This window comes from Monopterus albus, unplaced genomic scaffold (assembly GCF_001952655.1).
Source record: "Monopterus albus unplaced genomic scaffold, M_albus_1.0 scaffold12.1, whole genome shotgun sequence".
Lineage (NCBI taxonomy): Eukaryota > Metazoa > Chordata > Actinopteri > Synbranchiformes > Synbranchidae > Monopterus > Monopterus albus.
Window position 1 is genome coordinate 1,377,379 of NW_018127892.1, and position 25,042 is coordinate 1,402,420.

The 25,042-nt window shown below is 39.2% G+C and overlaps 1 protein-coding gene across 2 annotated transcripts in view; it reads left to right on the forward strand.

The window, feature by feature from the left end:
• Positions 1 to 25,042, forward strand: part of sema4c (sema domain, immunoglobulin domain (Ig), transmembrane domain (TM) and short cytoplasmic domain, (semaphorin) 4C) — a 94,163-nt gene that overhangs the window by 43,860 nt on the left and 25,261 nt on the right. For both annotated transcript variants that reach the window (XM_020590500.1, XM_020590501.1), the window contains 2 exons: positions 3,093 to 3,289; positions 20,184 to 20,338. In XM_020590500.1, coding sequence (XP_020446156.1) covers positions 3,178 to 3,289; positions 20,184 to 20,338 — 267 coding nt within the window. In that variant the 5' untranslated portion in view covers positions 3,093 to 3,177. The remainder of the gene's footprint in view (positions 1 to 3,092; positions 3,290 to 20,183; positions 20,339 to 25,042) is intronic.

Consider the following 25,042-nt stretch of genomic DNA (forward strand, 5'->3'; position numbering starts at 1 on the left):
CAAAAATGTTTTGATTGAAAGTCCAGATTTGTGAATTTTCTCAGCTTGGAAATGTAATCTTCCATTTTGATAAGGTGGATTGTAAAGGAAATATAAACAAGCACGAAGAAGATCGTAGGTAGCGCAAGAATCTGTGGGCTCACTAGCGCCCTCTGCCTTGAGGCAGGCGTACTGTTTGCCTCACCGAGTAACTTTTTTACTGTGTTTTATGGTTAATCTGGAGCCTAAACACGTTACAGAACTACATTTTATACATTATCCAGATTATGGCAAGGCAGAGCATATAATCAGAGTGTTTGAAAGCATTTTATTTGTGATATATAGAGGGACAGTGACACACTATTTGCATCGCATACAGTTTGTGAGGATTACACGATCCACCGAGAGGCACAGCAAAGTGCTGCCTCATCGCGCATCTCCTCCATGTATTTGAACGGGACCTACGGAAATTCTGCTATTTTTTATTGAAAAAAATTCCTTCAACATCGGATTCGAACAGCAAAAGGGCCTACAACACACACCAGCCGACAAATATTAACATTTATTATATTTTATGGTTAACTTTTTTTTTCTTTTCAAGATTGACAGGGGGGGCTCTGCCTCACCTGCCTCCCCTGACCGCACGTCACTGAATATGTGTGTGTATCCTTGTATTTCAGTTGTTATGAGAATATCTGGTCCTCATGAGCTCATAAGAAGACTGTTCATTCCTCATATCTGCAGTGGTTGGCTTAAATGTTAAAAGCTAGTTTAGTGCTAAGGTTAGAAGAATGGGATGGTTTAGGGTTAGTGGATTGGTGCTGCGCTGTGTGGGTTGCCTTTAAGTTGAAATAAAAAACTCACCAAATTACAAAAAAAAAAGTTTTGACATATTTATCTGAGATTTCTGCAGCCATTTGAATAAAATAGAAGTGTATGAAAATGTATCTTGTGGTGCCTGCAGCATTTAAAAATGACATTTACATTTCAGTGTCTTCTCTTTTCAGACAGTGTCCCAGTTTCCAGATTATCATATGCTATGCTGTGAACACATTTCACTGCCTTCTACTAATGAAATATGGACAGGTTTTGTCAATTATCAGATCATGCTGCAGTTTCTGAAATCCCATTACCAGTGGCAGAGTTGGACTGGACTGCTGACAGCTTTTGTAACTTTTCAAAACAGACAGTCTGACAGTGGCACCATGGTGTAGTGATGGGCCATCACTACACCATGGTGCCACCAAGCTCTAATTTTAATTTTTTATATGCCACCACTATATGTGTGTAACCCAGTGGAACACCATAAATGAATACTCGCTCCATAGTATTACTGTGAGCTGCATTGAAAGTAAAAAAAGATGTGGGAAAGATGCAGAATTCTCAGAGAGTGGATGATGCCTGGACTAGGATGAGACAGCAAGTCTAGGGTGTGGTTAGGCTGTTCGAGATAGTTTCTCAACTGTGCTGTTGAGCTTTACTACTGTGAATGAACATATGAAATAAAATCAGCTGCATGGTTAGATGGTTAGTAGTAGTAGTGTAAGAAAAATGCCTTTATTTGTTATTTGGATTAACCAACCAATTAATCTTGATAACTATCCACAGGCTTTTGTAAAAGAACAGGTGAAACATTTAATTAGTTTGTTGGCTCTGTTAACTCCCACTGATCATGGAGGTGCAGCAGATCACCTGATGAGAGCAATCCAACATAATTAAAAGTTATTTTTCCACTGAAACACTCAGTGAAAAAGAGAGTAATTTATTTGAGGCTGTCAATTATTAGGTGGCATGGTTCCTGTCGAATGTGAGTGTACTTAAAACATTTCTTTCAAAATGATATTATGATATGAATACGCTATAAGGTAAAGTCCAAGGGCTGACAGTTCCTCATAAGTATACAGAACCAAAGTTGGGGATGTGAGTAGAAATTCCTCCTTTCTCTCTGTGCATCAGTCTCATCTTCAGCACTGGTGGAAAATAACCAAGTACATTTACTCAAGTACTGCACTTAAGTACAATTTTGAGGTTTCTGTATTTTACTTGAGTATTTCCTTTTTCTGCTACTTTGTACTTTGATTTCACTACATTTACTAAATGTACTCACTAGTTACATTTCAAAATCCGATAAGTGAAATAGAACATAGTATAAGACCTATAGCTCTACCTTTACCAGCCTCAACATTAAATGTGATAGACACAATAATGTATCCATAATTATAATCCAATAATATCATGTACAATAATGTGAAATGTGCCATTTTGCATTAAAAGTATTTTTACCTTTGGTACTTTAGGTATGTTTTGATGCTAATACTTTTGTAATTTTACTTAAAAATATTTTGAATGCAGGGATCTTACTTGTAACTGAGTACTTTTACACTTTTACTTCCACCGCTGACCTGCAGCATTGAAAAATGTCACTTGCCCTGTGTTGTTTGTGGCCTGTAATGCCACTCTTTAGCCACACACCTGACATGTTCATTTGTTATAAACCAACTCATTTACAACACTGTGCTACTGGTTTGTCCTTGCCCTGACATTCAGTTCTCGACAAATTGGCATTACAAGCATTGCCAGCACCAATTAACTTTAAAACTCAGTCCCAGTTTTTTACTGCTTCTTAACTGACTTGACAAGAGTGCAGCAATAAGCTCTTTCTGAGCTTTCTGACTAGTGATACACAGCTGGATGATCACTCAGAGTGAGGGCGGGACAGGGAACACGTCCCTGTGCAACCCCCATGGCCAAAAGACATTAAAATGTTTGGTTTGTTTTTGTTGGCAAATACACACACACAGAGAGAGAGAGAGAGAGAGACGCATACACTAATTACAGCTATGTCTTTGTTGACTTTAATGATCTGTATAACTCATTTCTGTTTTACATTACATTTTGATGACCATGTTCAATTTTATAGTACATGTTATGAAAGTGATAAAATGAATTTTTCAGTACATACAGAATGTGTGGACTGTTTGGTGTGGCTTCTTTGAAAAATGTTCATGTTTTCAATATTACTCTGACAAAATTGTTTCTGATAAACAACCAATTCAATAAGGAAACGAATTGCTGCTTCCAGCTGATGTGTTGGTTTTTCTTTCACTCGACAGGCTGCCAGGAGCCCAGCTGCTCTCTCGAATCCTTCTGATCCAGTGACTGATTCCTCAATCCATCATTCAAGGAGTGGGAGCTGACATGGGAGCCATGGGTGGGACGAAGGTCTTGCTCCTGGTGTTTCTGTTTGGATGGGAGAAGTCGCTGGGTCTCAACTGGAACCCAGTCCCACGCAAAACTGTTCGATACCAGGGTGAGTGAGCAATGTAGCTGATGGTGTTGCAGTTGGAGCCAGTGAAACTTTCCAATAAGAGCTAGACTTGAAGAATTCATTTTCAATTTCTAATCCTGTGTTCATGAATGAATTGTTCCTTATCTCTTGTAACATGTTAAATATGTGTCAACAATACTTTTGACCAAATACTTTCGGAGTTTTCTATGTATCTATTGATTGATTATATGATTGGCAGAGTTAATCTGTCATCCAAATTGCATTTACTTTGATTCTTTTATGTAAACAATGCCTGAGTTTAAGATAAACTCATCAAAAATATATTTGTTTCACAAGAAGAGGATATAGGGATTTTGCTGTTAAAAAAATCAACCAAAAATAATTTTTGGGCATGTCTGTACATTTGGTATATAACAGGAGATAAGTGAACGAGCTGGTTGATGAACTACTGTGGCTGCTGAGCTAACTGCTAGCATGCTAACCAGTCCTTAGCGTGTTGGCAAGATTCTCTCTGTGTTCTCCGTATGGGGTCGATGTTTGCTGTTAGTTACACATTTGTTTGCTTGGTCGCTAAGAGGACAGTAAGTTCACACAGTTAATTCAAAAGACATTTGTGTATGAGATATGATAGATTTCTCCAGGTTGTACTCTCGAGCTCTCCATTCCTTCATTGGTCAGCATTATTAGTATGTCTTCACTACTGGTCAGATTTGTCAGTTTGCATGTCAAAGTTCACCAAAGCTGAACTCTGTAAACATTTTCTTATAAATATTTGAATGAGCAGGTTTAATAGGCTGACAGCTGTTGGTCCAACCAACCAACTTGCCAATGATTTATTTTTAATTTTAACAGTAATCATAAAGATGCATTCTATAGCCAAACAACACAGGATTTTCCATGATCTCAGAGGAGGATGATTTCTGACTTTTGGTACAGTTAGAGACCTGCATCGACCCTCAGTAAAACAATGCTAATCTAGTGCTCTGCTGTATGTGCGCTCTTTATCTTGGCCCTCCTCAGCAACCAGGCCTGGCTTTTTTCACTGAACAATGCCAATTGTTGCAAGATGAGAAACAATCTTTTTTAATCCCTCAAAGGAGAAGTACTGTTTTTTTTTTCTCTTGAGGATTATGGAAATTCTATAAAGACAGGGAAAAAATATTGGGGGAAAGTGATATTTTCTCCCCTCTCTGTACCACCTAGCCCATCTTTCATCCCATATCCATCTCTTCTTTCCCTGCTGTTCCTCCTCTTTTTTTCTTGCCTTTTATCCCTCCCCTTGCCTTTTTTGCCTTGAATGCTCCAGCTCATCGTATGAACCTGAAATGCTCTTATGGCGTTTTCACAAAGAGCTCAGATTTCAGGCACTCTTGAGCAGAATGGCGCATGGTGGTGGCAGCAGTGGTGGCGGGGTGTGGGGATATTTCAAAGCTGCTTTCTCATGCTGCTATCATGAATCCCCCCCTCCCCATTTCCTTTTTTTCCTAGAGTCTGCATCCTTCATCTCATCCCTTCATGATGCAGGCGTTGTAGTGGGATTTAGGGACAGAGAATAGGGGTCAAAACAATCAATAGGGCATCAATAGTTTCTGGTGAAATGCTCCAGTGTGACAAAGCAAAGTCAGTGTGTTGGCAGAGATGGCCCAGATCTCTGCTGCACCCTGGCCAGCATACACTTGTGGTAAGGACACACCAGAGAGGGCAAACAGGGACAGCTGCACATATATGGTTTTACAATATATGAAAGGAGCAAAAACTATCCACTAACCAACACTATCTTGGTTTTCCTAATTTTTCCCAATAAAACAAACAAATCAATTTGCCTGTAGAGACAATAATACTCACCTTTCTTCTAAATAAACATTTGTTATGAAAAACGGGAGAAGACAGATCAAGTCACTTGCATCATATGTGAATCTGGTGTAAAGATTCTTGTAGTAAATTGATTTGCATTGGGAACAAGTGGGATTGTCTTAGCTGTTGATTGATCTCCCCACTTGGTTAAAGAAAAATGCTTTTTTGTCAGGCTCAGTCCTGGGTTAAATGACTTATATGGATGGGTTCTTGCTACAGTGCTGAGGAGGAGATAGGAGAAAGATGAAATGGAAAAACAAAACTGCAGAAAGAGGGAGGGATGGATTGGAGGGGAGAAGCGAAATGAAAAGCGAGAGGAGATATATAATGGAAAGAAAGCAAGAATGAGCGACATTAGCAGAAACTTGGAGAGAGGAGCCAGTCACTGACTGCCTTAAAAGGACAGAAAGCTTCAGATGAACGATAGAGGGAAGGAAAACACACACACACACACACACACACACACTGCGGGCATTTCACCCTGTTTCATTTAACATGGAAGTATCTCCCTTCACAAATACAGACACAGCATCCATACTAATGTGTGTAGGTGTGTGTGTGTGTGTGTGTGTGTGTGTGTATGTGTGCAGTGTGCATTTTTCAAGACAGCAAGACAGAGACAAGAAGATAGGCAATGAAAAACAAGAGTGAGAGAAAATGTGGGGCCACGGAGGGCACATGTTTATACCTGCCTGCATAGCACAAGAGAGAGAGTGTGTGTGTGTGTGTTCGTGTGTGTAGTTCTTAGTCTGTCTATATAATCCCCCCTTGTTTATATGTGTTTGGGAGTAGTGTGTGTACTCCTGTACTGCTTAGGTTGGCAGTCTGAGGGATTTGGCGCTCTGGGGCAGTACAGGAGGGACGTGTGTGAGAGATGGGTTGGTTGCGGTGGGCCAGAGATGGGTGAAGAGAAAATATTTACGCCCCTTCCTCCCACTCACCAACACCATCACCCCCACCCAGCAATTATATCAAACATACATAAGGCTGCAGAAGAAGAAACACAAGCATTCTCTCTCTGTGCATCTTTCTTTCTGTCACCATCTAGCCACTTCTTCTTTTACTTTTTATGTCACATGTTGACATTTAAAATTTTAGGTTGTTTTTATTCCTCACAAGCCACTCGTCACATTTATGAAGGGAAAGAAACAACTGTTGGTTCCTAATGAGGCATTTTATGTATACACACTGTGTTTTTTCTTCTTAGGGTGGATAATGAGTGTTGTAAATGTACATACTTGTCACTTTTCTCTCATAGTCTTTCATTCTAATCACTGGCACTGAGCATAAATCTTGATTTCATTTTACTTTAAGTGGATAATATTTCATATTTATGTTCATATTGTACAAGTTTCTTATTCATTGTTTTTTGCAAAAGGTCTTCTTATTCATTAATTTTTAATTAATGTTAAAGGATAAGGCTGATGTTATTCTATCATTTTCATGCTGCCCTGACATACCAAAATTAACAATATGTTATTCCACCTGTGTGTACTTTCTGACTTATACCTCCTCTGGGGTGTTCAGCCCCACACTAATTGGCTCCTTCCATAGATTGTGTATTAAAGCTACAGTAAGCAATAATTCAAAATCTAACTCAGGCTATCATGACACTCTAGAATCAAACTTCTGCTCCGCCCAGCCCTTGCTCCACTGTGCTCCATGCTCCACCCTACCCTTTGTGAACACAAAACCATCACACAGTGTCACAATTTGAAGAAGTTACTGGACAGTATTCAACTGGTGGGCACTAAAATAATGTACCTCACAGAGCCAACTGCCCTGATTTACGTCTACTGTAAACACAGCACAGAACAACTGCCACTACACCACAGGCAGACACAACACATTTACAGCCAGCGCATTGGCAGAGAAGCAAGGAGTGCGTTGAAAAGGTTGCCCCCCCCCAAAAAAAGAAACACTTCCCCACTCTATCACATATAGGATACACGCTGTTCGAAAACATGTCTGAAATTGAATAAAACATGCTGTCAAGTGTAGCTACATCACTGCAGTAACTGAAGACAGTGGCCCACAGCAGAGTAATATGACTGCAGCTCTAGCAGCCACAAGAATCCCTGGGAAAAATCACAACGTTAGTGGAGACTACAATACATTCAGCTGGTGGGCATGAAAATAATGTATCTCACTGAGCCGACTGCCCTGCTTTGTGTCTACTGTAAAACAGCACAAATGTATAGCAGCTTCCACTACACAGCACATTTACAGCCAGTGCAGCTTTTGAACATCAAGAGAGAAGTGGGTTCTGCACATCCACAGAAAGGTTTCGTGCAGTCGCATTTTGCACAGTTGAGTCACAAAAACACTTAGCCATTCAAGATTTTCTATTACATATAGAACACATGACGTTTGAAAACACATCTGAAATTGAATAAAGCTACACCTGAAGAGAGAGAAGCACGGCTATTAACACATAACCATCACCACAGCTGCAGCAGGCTCCAAACCGGGGTGACAGGTAGAAGTGATAAAGTTAGTGGATGTTCAACAGGTGGGCGTCAAAATAATGTAATTTGCAAACACAAATTGATTTGACAGCTGCGGCAGACCAATCAGTGGCTTGCATGTGAACTTGCCTGGATTTAAGTGGCTGATAATTAGAAATGAAAGTAGCAACACAGTGACATTAGCCAACTGCTCTTACAGTCACACTGGGAGTGCAAATGATATGTTCTGGCATGATTTAGCTACAAGTACAAAGGCCAGTCCTTATCATACTGCTATAAATAATAGATTCACAACATAGTAATCAAGCGGAAAAAAACCTCCATCTGCTGAAAGCTGTGTTGATATAACGTTATGATCTGAATTCAACTGTGTTGTTTTCTTTTCTTCCTTCTCTTCAAAACTCTCATTTCTTTACCTTGTTTTTCATGTAGCCGTCTCAGCTAACATTGAAATTAGTAGCTTGCTAGCCTGCGACCATGATTGACAGCCTTGAGCCCCCACTTCTGATGTTGGCCTTCTCTGATTGGTTAAGAGCTGTATCTTTGTCAGAAACTTTTAAAAGGAACTATCTCTGCACTGCTGCCAGGCTGTCTGATGGGTCTGGGGTCACAAAAGCCTTCGACAGCAACTCTCCCAATTAAGATTTCTACTTAAAAAATATTTAATATTGTTACTAACCGTATCTTTAAAATGGATGACACATCACCACTTCCCTTTACTATGTAAAAGTGAAGCAAATATTTTGTTAATATAGCAGCTGCTATCTTGATATTGTGCGACCAGATTCTGAGCAGTAGGGACCAGAACTCAAGGTTGCTAATCAAAGCTGTCAAATCCTCTGAAACACACCCCTTTTTATATGATCAAATAACTTATGTTGCATGTGTACAGGATGTATACTACAACCAGACTCATGGTGACTTCACTTCTGGTAGCTGTCACATTGTCCATATTTATATACAGTTTATGGTTTCTGGGGATGTAAATCTTCAACAGTGAGACATAAATAAATAGGCCCTTCTCACCACAAGCGTAAAACACCCTCCCATGCCCTTTCCAAAGGAGAATCCTCTCTTCTACTGGTCAGCAGAACCATGGAGTTCACAAAGTCTGGTGCGGCTGAAACAAATATGACTGGATGATGTTAAACGGATAATTGATTGACATCTTCATTCAAACTTGGCAAAGGGCATACATTTTTTATTGAATGTTACTTTTTTGATTTTTAAAGTGGCTAAAGTATAAGTAAAGTATAATTTTCACCTCTCCAGAAATGTAGCTGCACATTGCGGAGAAGCAAACAACTATGGTTGGCTGCGTTGTATTTTCTTGTTCATGTCTCTCAGTGGCCAGACAATCCCCCTCGTTCTGCCTCAGTTGGTTCAATGGTCCTACAGACCATCTCCTCTACCATCTTCTCTCTTATCTGCTTTGCAGTAATTTCAGTAAAAGTAAATGCTGTTCAACACCTGTTAGTTTTAACTTCAACATGATCTGCTCCATTTCAGTTGCCATTGTTTGTAAGTGGCGAAGAAATGCAAAGCAGTGGCATTAGAAACCCTACTGCCAACTAACATTTTGGCAAAGTAATTGCAAGGCGACAGACACACCACTGCAATGACGTAGGCCACTTATGTTGCCTGTGGTGTAGATTAAACACAGAACCATAACTTAACTTAAAAGTTCAATAGGAAGAGATTCTGTCTCTCTTCCCTCACTTGTTTTCTGCCTGTTACCTTTGTCTCTTTTATTCTCTGGTACTGTTACTGACCTCTGTGTGTTTTGTCTCCTGTTACTTATTGATTCGGCCACAGCTTATTGTAACATCCAGGATGTTGTTTTAAACTATGTTCACACCTTTAACCTGACCTTTTTTCACTGACCACAGAAAATACTAAAGCTGATGACACCACTTTCTTCTCCCACTCCCTTTTCTCTTTCTCATTCTAACACAATCTCTGTTTTTTGGGGTTTCTCCTGTTGGATTCACACACATGAAACCAAAGGTGTGAACAAACGGAGATCTGGTTCAATTTTGACTGCACCAGATAGTGACGTCATCCAGCAAAAGCAGTGTATTGCCCAATGACGTACAGGGGATGATCCCATTGATGCCCACAGGAAGAAAACTCTTTTGTTTACCTTGTTAGCAAGAGCATTCACTGCTATTCATTGTTGAATTTAGGTCACAGTTAACTCACCAAATTGACACAGAATGCATTTTCATAAGTACTGGATTTTAAACTGTGTTTTTTATCTATCAGTGCTGATGCACCGGTGGTAGAACTGGTGCTAAGGTAGAGTAGGCTATGTTAGCAGCATGGCTAACCAATATACAATGGAAACTCCCAGACTGGAAGCATGAATGAACCCACTCATGTCGACTCATCACAATGTGGCTGCATCATATACGCCTACAACACTCCCTCTGCAACCGTTCACCCTCTGATGAATGCAAGCCCTTGCATCGGGAGTTGTGGTTTTACTGTTTCAGTCTAAATGCCCTCTTAGCGCAGCCCAGTGACAGAGGCTAGCAAGCCAAAACTATGACAAGATGCAGCAGCTGTGGTTAAACAAAAAAAAGAAAGAAGGTGAGGAGAGTAGGGGAAATAGAGTCCTCAGTAGCTGGATAATTAGTTTGAAAATCTAGTCACCCTTGATGCAGTAAATGAGCTCTGGATCTTTAAAGAAAAGCCAAAGCAAATGTATGTATGCAAATGTATGCCTCTTGATGTAGAAAGATAAAATCAGAAATGGTGGGAGAAAAAAAAACAGAGTAGAAGGGGAGTGAAAAGGGGATCAGCGTCTAACATACAGAAAACTCCCCAACCCCACCCCCAACGTTTTATTTTCCCCTTCTTTCTGTCTCTCTGCCCTATCTCTCCAAACCCTCCAATTACAGTAATGAGTGGTTGAGAACGAGGCTGAGAGAGGCTGTGCGTGACTGGGAGGAAAGATGGAGGAGAAGCAGGGAGCAATGGGAGATTCATCACTGCTTTTTATCTGGTACAAGTGTCACTCATTTCCTGACCCCATGCTGATTGGTCAGTGAAGATTAACAGCTTGGAGCAGATGTCGGGACCTGAAGTGCTCTATGTTGTCACTGAGTTTGTGGGGGCTGATGTGTGGGTACATGGATTCAAATTAAAATGCCACTCTAAGGCAGCTCCAGAGCACCTTCTGCTAGCAGTGGGGATGAGCTGTTGCACTGGTTTACCACTGCCACTGACATTTTATTAAAAATCACCACCATCCATCATTCTTATCATTAAAAACATTTCACATACAGTAGATTCATTTAGGTTTCCGGTATCCTATGTGCAAATGATACCGCATTTAAGAAAAACAAACTTTCATTTGATTTGAATGGTTTCATCAATGTTTGGCATTTTATGGACTGAATTATTCATTCATTTTAATGTGAGGTATGACTTTCATTCTGCAAAAACATGACTAGTAAGTGTAATCAAATCTACTATGGATACTACAGACTGCTCAGGGTCAGAAGATCTGTCAGCTGATGGCAGACATCTATAACCTCTAAAACATCAGCTGACATCATTTTCATTTCAACCAGTGATGATCACACCTGGCAAAAATAAGAAGCTGCTAACTAGGTGTTGTTACTCGTCCTTAAAAATAATTGTAATGAAGCCTAGTTTGATTCTTCTGAGTCAAGTCATCAACGGGACGTTTTTTCTATAGTATGAGTTTCAGTGTACTGTTTCTTAGTTATGGCTTTTCCCTTGAACTAGAATTCCCCTTCTGATGGAGCATGAAATACTTGTAATTTTTGGCATGTAAACCGCTCAGTGAGTCAAATACCAAAGCTATAACCTCGCCATGCTGTACCACTGAGCTCCACAAGTTGCCCTCCATCTCTCTTTGTGTGTCATCACCACAACATGTATAAAAAAGGCCTTAACTCTCCCCAGCTGGTGCCCACCACTGCACCAGTCATACATGCCCAACCATGACCCTGGAATGGGGAAAACCTCACTTGTGGCATCAACCAGTTCTTGATCTGTTCTGCTGAGCCAGCCTGTTTCATCCCCCCTCCTCCTGCTTTCATCTCACCCCTTCATCACCCGACACCACCCCCACCCTCCCAGTTCACTTGCTCTGTTGTTGTGTTAATCCACTTTTAGCGCTTCCTCTCCTCCCTCTCTCCCATCCCTTCATCTCACTCTTGCACTGTATATATTTTTTATTATATATATTCATCATTGTACTTATTTTTATTCTCTACAGCATAGTGACAGAGTCAAGAGCAAGGTGTGTTGCAGCCTGAATAATCCTATAAAGCTCTTATTCTTAATTTGCAATAGCATGTATTCTATAATAAACAAAATTCAGACACAATTGACAAAAGGTCTAGCTAGTGTGCAGGGCGTCTTTCCCTTTCTTCTCCAGTTTCTCTCTGCCTCCATGCTCTCATTCTGTCGTACACCAGGCTCTCCTGTGAACTTGTCGTCTGTTCAGCAGACAAAGCTTGTGCATCCACGTGGGAGTGTGTGCGTATGTGTGTCTTTGTGTGTGCAGTGTTGTGTTTTTTTTTTTTCTTCAAAGAGGGTACCTGCTCAGATGAAGGGCTGATGCTGCTTTGTGTGCACACTCGGGTATATCTGCATGTTTGTGTAGGCGCTGCACAACGTCTATGCCTCCTCTGTCTGTCTGTCTCTGCCTCTCATTCGGAGTTCGCTTCAAAGCGCTCCCCAAAATAGGCCTTTAATCATAGTTTGGTGTGCAAGTGGCTCAGTGGTTAGAAGCTTTAAGCAGAGGATGGATGTATTTATAGCAGGCAGGGAGAGGGAGGCTGGAGCTCCACTGGAAGGCTGATGGAGGCAGATCACAGAGGCGAGGTCCGGATCGAGACCTTTCCAGCTGGCCTTAAAGCAACAGGCACTCTACCCCTCTTGTCCTCTCTTCCTCCTCCTCCACCACACATGAGAGTTCAGTTTGGTCTGGCTCACTTTGGTTTGAGTTGGACTGGATGATAGCACTGCTGCATGACCTTGCGATACCCTGGAATCAAGTGTGTGTGTGAAGAAATACAAACACAGACACAAGTACATTATAGAGGATGCATAGTCCCACTAGTTACCACCATAACCAAGAAAATAACTGCCAGTATTAACACCTTTTTACACTTAAATGCTATAATGTTTTTGGTCTCATTGTTACATAATTTCAACCCATTACACACATTTATACACAATTCACATGATTTCAGACCATATTCATAAAATCTTTCAGGCAGCCTTTGTTTTCACTTCGTTTTAGCGCACTGTGAAATCAGCCCGCACAGCCTTGACACTTGTTTGAGATAGCTAATCCATCAAAGTGAAAACTCTTCGTCCTTGTCGCTGCAGTCCAAGGAGATAAAATAATTAATACACGAGAGTTGGCTGCTGAACTGCTGCCTTTATTTCACAAAAAATGAACAATTTAGCATTATGATGTTCATTTAAATGTTTTATTGTTAATGTGCTGTATCATTCTCACAATAATGTTCTTTCTGAAGTTTCATTATTGTGTGACACAGCAGTAGTATACACATGCTGTATACAACAACACTCCAATATCCAAAACATAAGACATACATTATGTATAATCAGTCAAAGAAAACTGGTTGTTCCAATCAAGTCTTCCTGTACTAAACCAAATAGAGACAAGATGTTCCAAACAGGCCTTGTTCACATTTTCATTACCAGAAAATCATTACATGTCTTTGACAGTGGGGGGAAGTAATCAAGTACATTTACTCAAATACTCAATACTCAACTACTGTGCAATTTTAAAGTACTCATATTTTACTCTACTCATTTTTGGTATTTCATACTTCAAGATCACAACGCAACAGGGGGAAATAATATACCTTTTACTTCACTACATTTATCTGACAGCTGCAGTACTATGAAGATTAAGATTTTACATACAAAGGCAGAATGAGTTTATAAAATTTACTGCTACAGAATTAACTACCCAACTGCATATAAAGGAGTTCATACTGGCTTTGCCTCCAACCAGCTACAACACTAAAAAGCTACTTACACATTTTATCATCATTACATCAGTAATGTAATACTTCAATAATATATAATATGTGGCTTACAGGGACCTTTTTATTATACACACTGTTACTTTTGATATACAAAGTAGTATTTAAAAAGACTACATTTGTTAAACAAAAGGTCGTGTATAGCAGACATTCCTGACCTTTTTGCATTAGACACTTTAAATTGAAACAATGTTCACATGTGACGCTTTGTCACAGGTTATGACTGTAGTGTGTACATAAGTTGCAAACATTATAAAACTGCCAAAAAATAAACCGATTTCTGTGACAGATTTGTTCATTTCCCCTCATTGTACTATCTGGGGATCCCAGCCTCCAGGTTGGCAACCACTTATGTAAAATATGGCCTACATAAGTTAGTTCAGGTGAATAAAAACCTTATAACATTTTAACTTCTCTGTCTGTTTGTGTGTCACCTGTTAAAATGATGCATTCAGCCTATTTACTTCTAGGTTAAACTTGTAAAGATCAGACACCCATATCTGTTTCCTCTTTTCTTCCTTGTATTCTGGTGCAGTAAGTCCCCAGTGTGTCTTGTTATCGGTTATATACAGTCCACCCACACAGATCCAAATTCACGGCATACTCTTGTTTGTCTCTTTTTACTGCCCTCCTTTATCACAGCCTCCCACCCATCTGAAGACATACACACAGCCAGTAAAGAGGTCAGTGATCTCTGATCATCTCTGTTCCCAGTGGTAACGCCTCAATCAGGACTCAGAGTTGCCCATCGTTTGTCTTCTCCCTTTCCCTTCTGCCTTTCTATTTTTGAATTTTGTTTATATTTGTCCCTTCGTCTGTGGGACTAATTACACCTCCCCTTGTCCCTGCCCTCCATTCTTTTATTTACAGTATGTTCTCCCTTTTCTTCCACTCCCTACAAACTGTTGTGTCCAGACATCAAAAGCCTTGTAATTTAATCCAAACCACACACCCACACATATCCTTTTTTTTGTCACTTCCCGGGTCCCTACAGTACATAGTGTACAGTACATTCATTTCCAGGAGACTTACCCTAACCTTAACTAGAACTACTACCTGCCTAACCTTAACCAAAGATGACCTTACACCCCACTGTTTTTGTTAAATTTGATTAACTACATTGTGGGCACCGGAGGTCGGTCCCTGCAAAAGATGGTAACTGATGGATTTTGGACCATGCAAGTAGAGAAAAATAAGGCTATACACACAAAAAATGATGAAAAAAAATTCAAAATAATGTTTCAAGCTTTAAACATTTTTCAAATGCCATAAATACAGGACTGATTCTTTTCAGCTTAAGACAAGGACAGGATTCTGTGTGCTGCATTACCATAGCCACAGTACAGTATATTCAGAGCAAGGTTGGTTATAAAATATGCTTCCTTTATGCTTTGAACTTCATGCATCTTAGACTCCTTTTTGGTCATTTATTTTTCCTTAAATCCAACTCTATACACCTGTAAAAACATCTCAGAAAGTCAGATTTTCTTTACACATACAGTTGCTGTTTACAGTAGATAAATCTGAACTCCAACACTGTCTTTCAAAAATATACACATTTGTTCACTTGCACATAAATAGATAATAATCACAGGTGTGGACAATTTTATGTCCAACACTTTACAATGGCTCTCTCTCTCTCTGTGTGTGTGTCTCTCCCTCACACACACAGCGTAGGGAACCTCTGGATTGCCACAGTGTGGTGTCAAATGGTAAGTTCATCTGCCCGTTTGTGATCACTTCAAACAAGCCACTCGGAGCAAAACGTTCCCTCTGTTGGTGGAGAGACGTTCAAGTCACTGAGCAGGCACCCTGGAGAACTGGTGACAACTCTGGGAGCACGTTGTGTATGTGTGTGTGTATGTGCAAATCCTGTTTCTTTTAGCTTATACATAGAGTGCATTTTCACTGTGTGTACATGTGTATAAACCTGCACTGATTTGTGTATGTGAAGCTACCACCACAAGTGTTAGCTTGTGTGTGTGTGTGTGTCTGCCTCAGTAAAAGTGTGTCAACTCTAGAGTTTTTTGCCCGGCTGTGTGGAACATAGCAGATGTGCTCAGTTCTCCCCTGAGGATTCTGCCTCTCTCTCTCTCTCTCTCTCTCCCTCTCTTTCTCTCTCTCCCTCTCTCTCTCACTTTACACACTCTCATCTAACTCTCATCCGTACATACCCTCCAATGTTTATACGTCGCTGCTCTTCAGATAATAAGCTGACTGCAGTACTTATCCCCCTTCCTTCCGTTGGTTACTTATTCCCTCCTCTCTGCTCTCTCTCTCCTCCCATCTTTTTGTACCTCTCACAGCATGGTTAACTGTCAGCTGCTGAAATGTGAAATAGTTTGGAGCTCTCACAGTGAAAAGTGTTAGATTTATAGTTAGCACATATCTCAGCATAATATGGGTTTTTGCAAAAGTCCTGCGTCACAGGTCTGAAACTCAGATTACCTGGAGGCCACTGTAGACTAGTCTGTAAGAAGGGAATCATAGGTGCACCCCCACAAAAAGTGTTTCATGGCACAGATAGAAATATTTTGGTTTCAGATGTCAGAGGTTGTCAGAGTTCTGTTGGTCATATCTGACAACTCGTGCAGCTGGAAACAAGTTACTAAAATTTAATGTGCAATTTAGAAATTGTGATTTTTAACAACCTTGCCTGAAAATGATATGACCCTAAATATAAAATCAAAGAGGAGAATCAGAAAAAGGGAAATTACTAAATTAAGAAGCTGGTCATAGGTAACAATAAATATTAAATATGGAAGGCTTTTGAAAAGGTCTCACACTCCACATCTGGCCCCAGGTCTGCAGTGCAAAACCCCTGATGTAATATGTTAATATTATACCTCTTGATTTTGATGCCATCTTTGGTCTAAAATTGATATTTTGTCCTCAGTTGATAGCGGTGTCTTCCTTTGGAAATAAAATCGCTTCCTTTGCACCAGCTGTAAAAAGAAACAAATGCCAAAGCTTCCAGGCCATGGCTTTAGGTCGAATGACTACTGAGTGGCATCACATGTTCATTTCAAGTTAGTAGATTTTTTTTTTCAAGCCCCAGCCAACCCGATGCCTTTCTCTGCAGAGTTTGCATGTTCTCCCTGTGCCTGCGTGGCTTCTCTCCAGGTACTCTGGCTTCCTCCCAGATCCCAAAGACAACGACTACAAAATTGGCCATTATCCAGAAGGGCATCTGGCGTAAAACATGTCAAGTTTAACATGCGCATTGTCAGCTCAGTGGGAACTGATGATTCGCTGTGGCGACCCCTAACGGGAACAGACAAAAGTAGAAGAAGCAGATTAGTTTTTGTCCTCATTGCAAAAGACCTGAGTCCCAAGTATCAAAGTTGGCAGAATAAAAAGCACACTAATGTTGGTCATAAATGAAGAGTTGCACAGTTAGATGCAATTTACTAAATGTAGCTTTTGAAATAAAACCAAAATGTATGAAATAAAACAATTATTCTAAAATAAAATACTGGGGGAAAAAATCTAAATGGGGACAAAAGTTGTGCATGTGGTCAGATTAATTTCAAACATGATATTGTCTCACTGGACACTGAGGCATGACAGCTTGCATCCAGAAGCTGACAAAACAATTTTCACTTACTACCTTGTTCTTGAGCTTTCAACCCCATCAGATGGTCTTCATCAGCACAATATAGTTGCTCAGTTGTGAAGTTATTCTGTGGACTTTTGTATTTGTAGCCCCTGCCAGCTTAAAAGTTGAGCATGTTTCCCTTGATGTTGGTGTCACCTTTGGTGTAAAGTGGTTTGATGTGAATGCACTCAGTGTTGGATTTCTGTAAAAGGAAAAACGTGTAGAAAGAGATCACCTTGTATTTAAAGTGACAAAAACAAAAACAAAAAAAATTGAAATTCACTGGCTATTATGTAGTATAATGTGGTTGTAGGAAAGACTCTTAAAACTGACCTTACTTTCCATGAAAACCACCTTGCAGTTGTGTTGGAAGGGCATTTTAATAGTTAAATAGTTACACCACCATGCTTTCAGTAACAAGCCTCGCTTTACTAACCTCCCTTTGTTTGTCTCACACACACAGATATACACATGCACAGCTTCTGCACCCAAAACAGGCTTCTCCAAAGTCTATTCAGTCCCATGTAGGCCACAGTGTCACGTGAGCAGGTAGTCACACCATAAATCAAACCAGTTCCTGCTGCTCCCTCCCTGGATTTCAGCAGCTTTTCTCAGCTGGGGAAAATGGCACGAGAAATGAAAATATTCCTGTGGTAGAAAACAAAAAAAGAAATATTGTTAATAAATTTATGGGTTTGAGTTAGGTGCAGCACAGGTTGCCGTCACCTCACATTGTGCACACATTTTATCAGCCCAGAAAAAGTGAGAGAGGGGAGGAGAGGGAGAACAAGGTGACAGTACAAGCAACATGAGTGTGGATAATGAAAACTAAATACCATCTTTTCTCGCTTTCTTCCCGTCTCTGTCTTGCTTTCTCTTCTGCTCTGCACCACTAGTTTGTCTTTATGCTAGTGAGGGGATTTGAACTGCGTGTGTGTGTGTTTGTGTGTAAGTGAACAGCAAAACAGCAGTTGCATCTTTTTTAAATTTTGATGAAAAGTAGGGAACTTGTTTTTTCAAGCCCCAGATGAAACTGTGTACAGAACATTTTGTTTTATCTCCTAATATTTTAGTGATGCTCAGTTGGCGAGCAGGAAAAATGTGAAGCAACCCAAGAATATGGACAATCCTTAAACAAATGAGATGAAATTCTTTCTGAGATAAATCACATCGATTCAGCTAGTTGATATCAAAGGATCAATAACTGAGTTTACAAGCAGGCTAATATTCCTTTAATGCTCTGGCTGATAGTCTAATCAGAGTAAAATGCCTCATTTAGGCCCAGTATTAAAATGTGCTCTGCATCTAAATGTCCAGATAATGAACAATCTAATCACACCCACAGATTTACACCCATTATGAGTGTGTGTTTATATGCATTATATGCTGCTCACGTTGTCAATTCAATCTCATTTTTCATTTGCAATAATGCTACCAGCTCCGACTCTCTAAATCCTTGTATTGTTGTGTATAGCTGCTCTGCCTGGGTTAAGCTGCCCTTCTTCTATAGGCGTCTCCATAATGCTGCAGTGCTGGCTTTACAAGTATTTTAATAATCTTTAGTCTAAAAGCTGTGTTAAATTGAGGCAAAACACAATTTGGGTTGTTTTCCAAAACAAGATTAGCCAATTTTCTCAATTTGAAAGTTACCAGCCTTAATGGAATTTTTGTTGAACAAGTGTTTGAATACAAACATCTTGGCATCTGGCTCAATAACAATAACACTTCTAAATTCACATTAAAGCACTAGCTGACTGAAGCTTTTCAGGGTTGGTTTCTTTTATAGATTAAAAAAAGAGATTGCGATTCTGCAGATTGCGCAGACTTGCAGCCAGTCATTTTTATTCATCAGTATTCGACAACTTTAAAAGCTGTTAATGTTGTCTAACTTTGCAGTTAGGTTCAAAACCGGCTGGCTATAACGCCACTGCAGTCTACAGCAAAACGAGGCCTGGTCAGACAGAGCATCATTGCTTCTTGTTTATTTGCACAACTTCTTGTACACAGACGACCACGTTATCTCACTTCTGACATGCAGATCTGGAACTTATCAGACTTGCCCTGAAGACTGGCTTGTGCTCCATGTTCTTAAAGTAAATACAGAGCTCAGGAAACCTTCAGTGCAGAGGTCCATCTTGCAGAAATGTGAATCTTAAATGAAACAAGATGGAAGTAGGTTCAATATGTGCTCATTTGGAAAACACTACATTCTAATGGCAATTTTACTAAAAATTTTATACATTGTCAGATTGTCAATTTGATAATACTGATATGCCAAACACAGGCCTATTTACACACTGAGCAGATAGTGGGAAAAGTTAGCATTCTTGGGATATTGGTTTCTGGCCATCAGGCAAATAGGAGTCCAATATTCACTCTCATTTTAACCCCTTTTTGTTTTTTTCTCACCATCAGCTCCTAAAGGAAACCTCGGGTATGTACATTGCTAAATATTCACGCTCTAGCTGCTAACTCTGTCTTTCAGTCATGTGTGACGCTGGGCAGGTAGTAGACAGCTAGTTGATCAGAGCCTTTGCTGTCTGCCGTGTCTTGAAACAGCACTGATGAGGGCGTTGAGACTAAACTAGAACAGCAAAGTTGCTGCAGTAATACCAAAACAATTAGCTGAAAGATGCTAATGTGAGCTGTCAGTTATATGTGGGTTTGTCACTTTGAGCTGTCTCTACACATTACACATAGACTTTTGAATGTAGAACGTTGATTAAAGCAGCTCTAAGGATTAAATGGAGGTAGGTAATGGACTGCAGAAATCTGGACAAGTAAGTGGAGGTGAAGTGCGTAAAGTTCGTAAGATCATCTAGCACATGTGCAGAGTTTGTGAGTGTGCAGAGCAGCATTTGAAAGTTGCAGATGTACCATGTACAGTAAATGTAAATAATATAATATAATTATGCTTCTGTGTCTTTATTCAGATGTGTTGGACAGCATGGCGAGATTCAGTGTTCAGGGAGTGTTCAACTACAGCATGCTGACTCTGTCTGACCACGAAAGGGTTTTGTACATTGGGGCACGAGAGGCTTTGTTTGCCCTGGACCCAAATGACATCAGCAGACAGCTACGGCCACAGGTAACGCACACACACACAAACAAACACATGCACAAAGGCTTTATTTTCCACCACTGAGGGAAATTACAGTAAAAGTTCAGAAAGAATTCAAGAAAAACAATCATATCTACAACATTGCTTTACTGTCACTGCAAACACCCACACATCCTTTTGTAAAATGCAAGGCATTAAATGATAATGTAAGATTTAATATCATGGAGCTGCATAATGGACATTTCAGGAACAAAAAGCATCATCTCCTCAACACTGCCTGGTTACTGAGCACCTGGCAGAGATAAATACTACTTTCAAATACTTAATTTAAATACACCAAATTCAATTATGATGTAATTTTTGATATGATTATTATATAAAAGCTTTCAATAATACAAAGGTTCAGCTTGAATAAGCAGAATGAGAAATGAAACATAGAGCATATCTGCCTTTGCCACACCTCTTGGCTGCCCATTAACTTACAAACTGACCTTATTTATTTATTTAGGCTCATTTTTGTACTCAGTGGCATTTGAGAACACACACACACACACACACACACAATGAAAGAGCCTTACAGTAACATAATAAAGTTGAATCATGCTGGTTGTTGGTTCTTTTATTGCTCTGACATGTACTTTTTTATTAAATCTTCAGGCCTTGTAGAGTTTAGTAATGTACACTAAAAACTGTCATATAACTTAATATCTTCCCAAACTATATTAAAATGCCCTCATTGAAGGGTCATAAATATAAAACATGTAGGTTGTTAATTGCTACTGTCAGCTAAGAGACAGTATGTCAACTTTTCCAAAGCAGAAAACAGCCTTGTTTGTGGTTTGTTGAGTTTAATAAATTGTTTTGAAAGGGTAAACCAAAGAACACTCCCCAGATTTGTATAACATAGAAAACTCAGAAAACCGTGGATCCCCCAAAACTGTCAAAATAGCAAATGGGAATTAAATGTTATCAGACAAGTAGGAATATAATTGAATACATCAATAAGCAATAGTTTGTTCAAATATTTTTAAATGGAGTATGAAAAGAAACATCTTTCCATTGTGGTCCTGGATGACAACATCTTGAAGATGAATGGTTGCTGTGAATGTAAGCATTAGCTAGCTAACTGGGCTAATGTTAGCTTGCCAGTTAAATGCATTTGATACTGTACAGCTACAGCAATATACAACTTTTTTAAAAATGTATTTATTTATTTATTTTTTCAGTTCTGCCATTCTGCCAGGCTATTACTGTAGTTGGAAGTTATTTGTGTTAACTGTTACTAAAAGCCTCCAACAGTAAGTAAGCTGCCAAATAATAAGATCATAATATGTGCAGCTACTGGCTCCAATATTTCACTTCTCTCAACACAAGCGTATCCACTGTGAATGTGTGGGAGTGCACAGGCATGCACCCAGATATACACTAGCACAGACACTTGCACAGGCTTTGGCTCAGTTTTTCTAGGAGTTTATATTGCACTTATTCAATCATGTTTTTTACTGTCCTTGTCTTAATGTATGGATCTTGTTTTTCTGTGATGCAAACCTGTTTGTTAAGCGCACCCTATAAATACCCTTGCCTTGACCTGATACATACATACTCATACAGAGATGGTAAAGCCTCAGAGAATCCAGTTGGTTTTGCTTTGTTCCTTCAGTAAATGGCACATATTGCAATCAATACAATTACAGCAGTTCAATGAAGGTGTAGTGAGCCGCCAGCAGCAATTTGGGGATTGTTATCTCATTTACCATTGTAATGAGCAGTTATTAGATGTGCACACACGCATTTCCACACACATGCAACACAGGCACAGGCTGTTTGAGTGAGGGTTATGAGTCTTGCTGTAATGATAAGACCACCTGTTGTCAGCCCCGAGTGTGCAATGTTGTGGAAAAGAGCCAGCATAGAAAAATGACGAAGCGAGGACAAGGGAGTCTATCCCCTCTGTCACCATCTGCCCATCACTCTCTCACCCCTCCTCCCCCTTCCTTCTTTTAGCTGCTACTCTGTCGTTTCTTTGCTGCTGTCCACTGTCTTCTTTCATTACTGTCATGTCTGCCTTTGGATATTTTCTAGGGCTGTTGTTATCAGTATTTTAATTTTTTGGAAATACACAGCTTCCATTTGTCCCTGAAGCTCTTTCTTCTACATTATTTAGTTATGTTCGTTCCCCAAATGATTATGGATTGTTTTTTATGATTCCATTTGTTGCGTTTGTTCAGTCATTTCATCTGTTAACTTGCAGACCCACGATACAATTTTGACAAAATTTGCAGCGTCGGTGCACTGCTTCACCTTGTTCCTGCATTATAAAAAAGAACAAAGTGTGGCACTAATTAATTGGTTTGGTTGTATACTACCATTTCAGCTGGTAATTTGAGTTACTTGAGAATCAGTGATCAATTTAAGTTCTCTTTTATTTGCTAATGGACAAAGTGTAGATCTACACTGACTCTGTGAGATAAAACGTCCAAGATTTGACTGTGTCATGTAATAATGCTGAGTTCCTTCTCAAAAAAAAAAAATGTTTTCTCTACGTTCTCTGCCATTGAGTTCTTTTTATTGACTACATCAGATACTTTTATTTACCATACTTAATTTCTGTTTGTCATACAAATACTATAAATAAAGACACCATTAGCATATTTTTAGAGCCAGGCATGTGAAGTTGGGGCTTGTCAACTACTACTGCTACTATTTCATTTACATACTGTATTTTGTAAAATTCCTGACCTGTGTAAAGCCAGTGAAGATTGAATATGGGAAGAAATTAGATGAAACAATAAATTGATGGCATGTCTATGCTTAGCTTTATCTAGTCTTTCTTGAAAAGCCAGATTCCATTAGTTAAAACCACACATCCTAAAGATAATATTTCACAGCCACAGATCCTAATGATTAATTTAGTTATTAACTCTTACATGTTATAACTTCATCCTCTCTCCACTGCAGTCTGAACATTAAATGTAGATTTACAGTGGACAGTGGTAGGGAGGAGTATACTGTAAGTGAATAAATAGAGCGGTATAAATAATGGATGATGTACTGACCAGAGGTTACTAACTTAGCTAAAGAGACATGAACAGTATTGTATCTGTAAACATTTCATGCTCATATATTAAAGCAAAGTGAACTACTCTGAAGTAATCATTATCAGCCAAGTGTGTCAAGACCATTAAAAGTCAGTGCTAGTATATTTAATAAAAGTAAGTTTTATATGACTTTATGTCTGTCAGTGCAGTGTATGGCAGTAATCCATTGTTTGATTGCTGTTGGTTAAAATCCAGTCAAGGAAATCAGAGTTTGTTTTTGAATTTTCAGCTCTCTGCCTGTAATGGCCAGTGTAATTATTTTTAATGGTGTGGAAACCTCTTAGTAAACACCATTCATATTTTATACCTCATGTCCATGGAGCGAAGTTCAGCCAGGTGTCACACCGTCATTAAAAAAAATAACTCCTGTGAATAGCAAAGGTCATCAGTAAAAGGCAGTGTGAGTTTACATGGTATGGAAGAATGGTATTAGCTTTACTCCTACATCTTTTAGAAGAATTGTACCTTTGGAGGACAAAAGCCTGTCACTGGAATAATATTTTCTACAAATGCATTTTGGAACACTTTCTTTACAATCTTACAATCCTTTAAACAATAGTATTATCACTGGGGAGGTTTGCTGTAGGGACTTCGCAGTTTCCAGTGGTGGAAAGTAAAATATGTTTGCTCAAATACTATACTTAAGTACAATTTTGAAGTATTTGTACTTGAGTTTGTTTCCATTTTCTGTTATTTTATGCTTTAACTTCATTACATTTCAGAAGCAAATACTGAACTTTATACTCCATTACATTTATTTGATTAATGTAATTACTTTTTAGAACTAAAATATAACTAAATATATAGCTTGATCAGAATGTATTGATCCCTGGTGGAAAATTTACAGGCTACCCAGCAGTACGTCAAATTATAAGCATATAAGTATAGTTAGCTACAATTCGCTTTACCAGCTGCAACTTTAAAGTGATGATCACAATAATACATCAATCATTTTTACCCTATAATATGATGAACATAAATGTGAAATGTGGCATTCTGTATTATGAGTACTTTTACTTTTGGTACTTCAAAAGTATTTTGCTAATCCTTTTGTATTTCTACTTAAGGAAAATGTTTAATGTAGGACTTTGATTTTGTAACAAAGAACTTTTATTTTGTAGTATTGCTGCTCTTACTTAAATACAGGATTGGAATACTTCTTCCACCACTGACAGTTTCCTGCTTACCTTTAACAGTGTGTGTGATGGGGTCAGCTCAGTACAACCACTGTCAGGACTGCAGTGCCACTTTCTCTCTGCACCACCTAGGCAGACTATTTTAACTAAATAAAATGTATCTTTAGGCCAAGGTGAATGAACAACTGTAACTTTGTACTCTAGACGTTCAGCAACAACTTTGTGCTTATTTGCTGCATTAAAATGTATGTATCTGATATATACATTTATATATGTATATATAGAGAGAGAGGGAGGGAGAGATAGATAGATAGATAGATAGATAGATAGATAGATAGATAGATAGATAGATATGCAGGACCAAAATGTGCAATATATCATTTTTGTGAGTATGTAGTTGTTCCTTACAGCAGCTAGTGATCTAGAATGCAGAGTTTACTGACTGCCTTGATGTGTTTCTAGGTGCATCCTAAGGGAGGTTTTCCATTACAGGAACT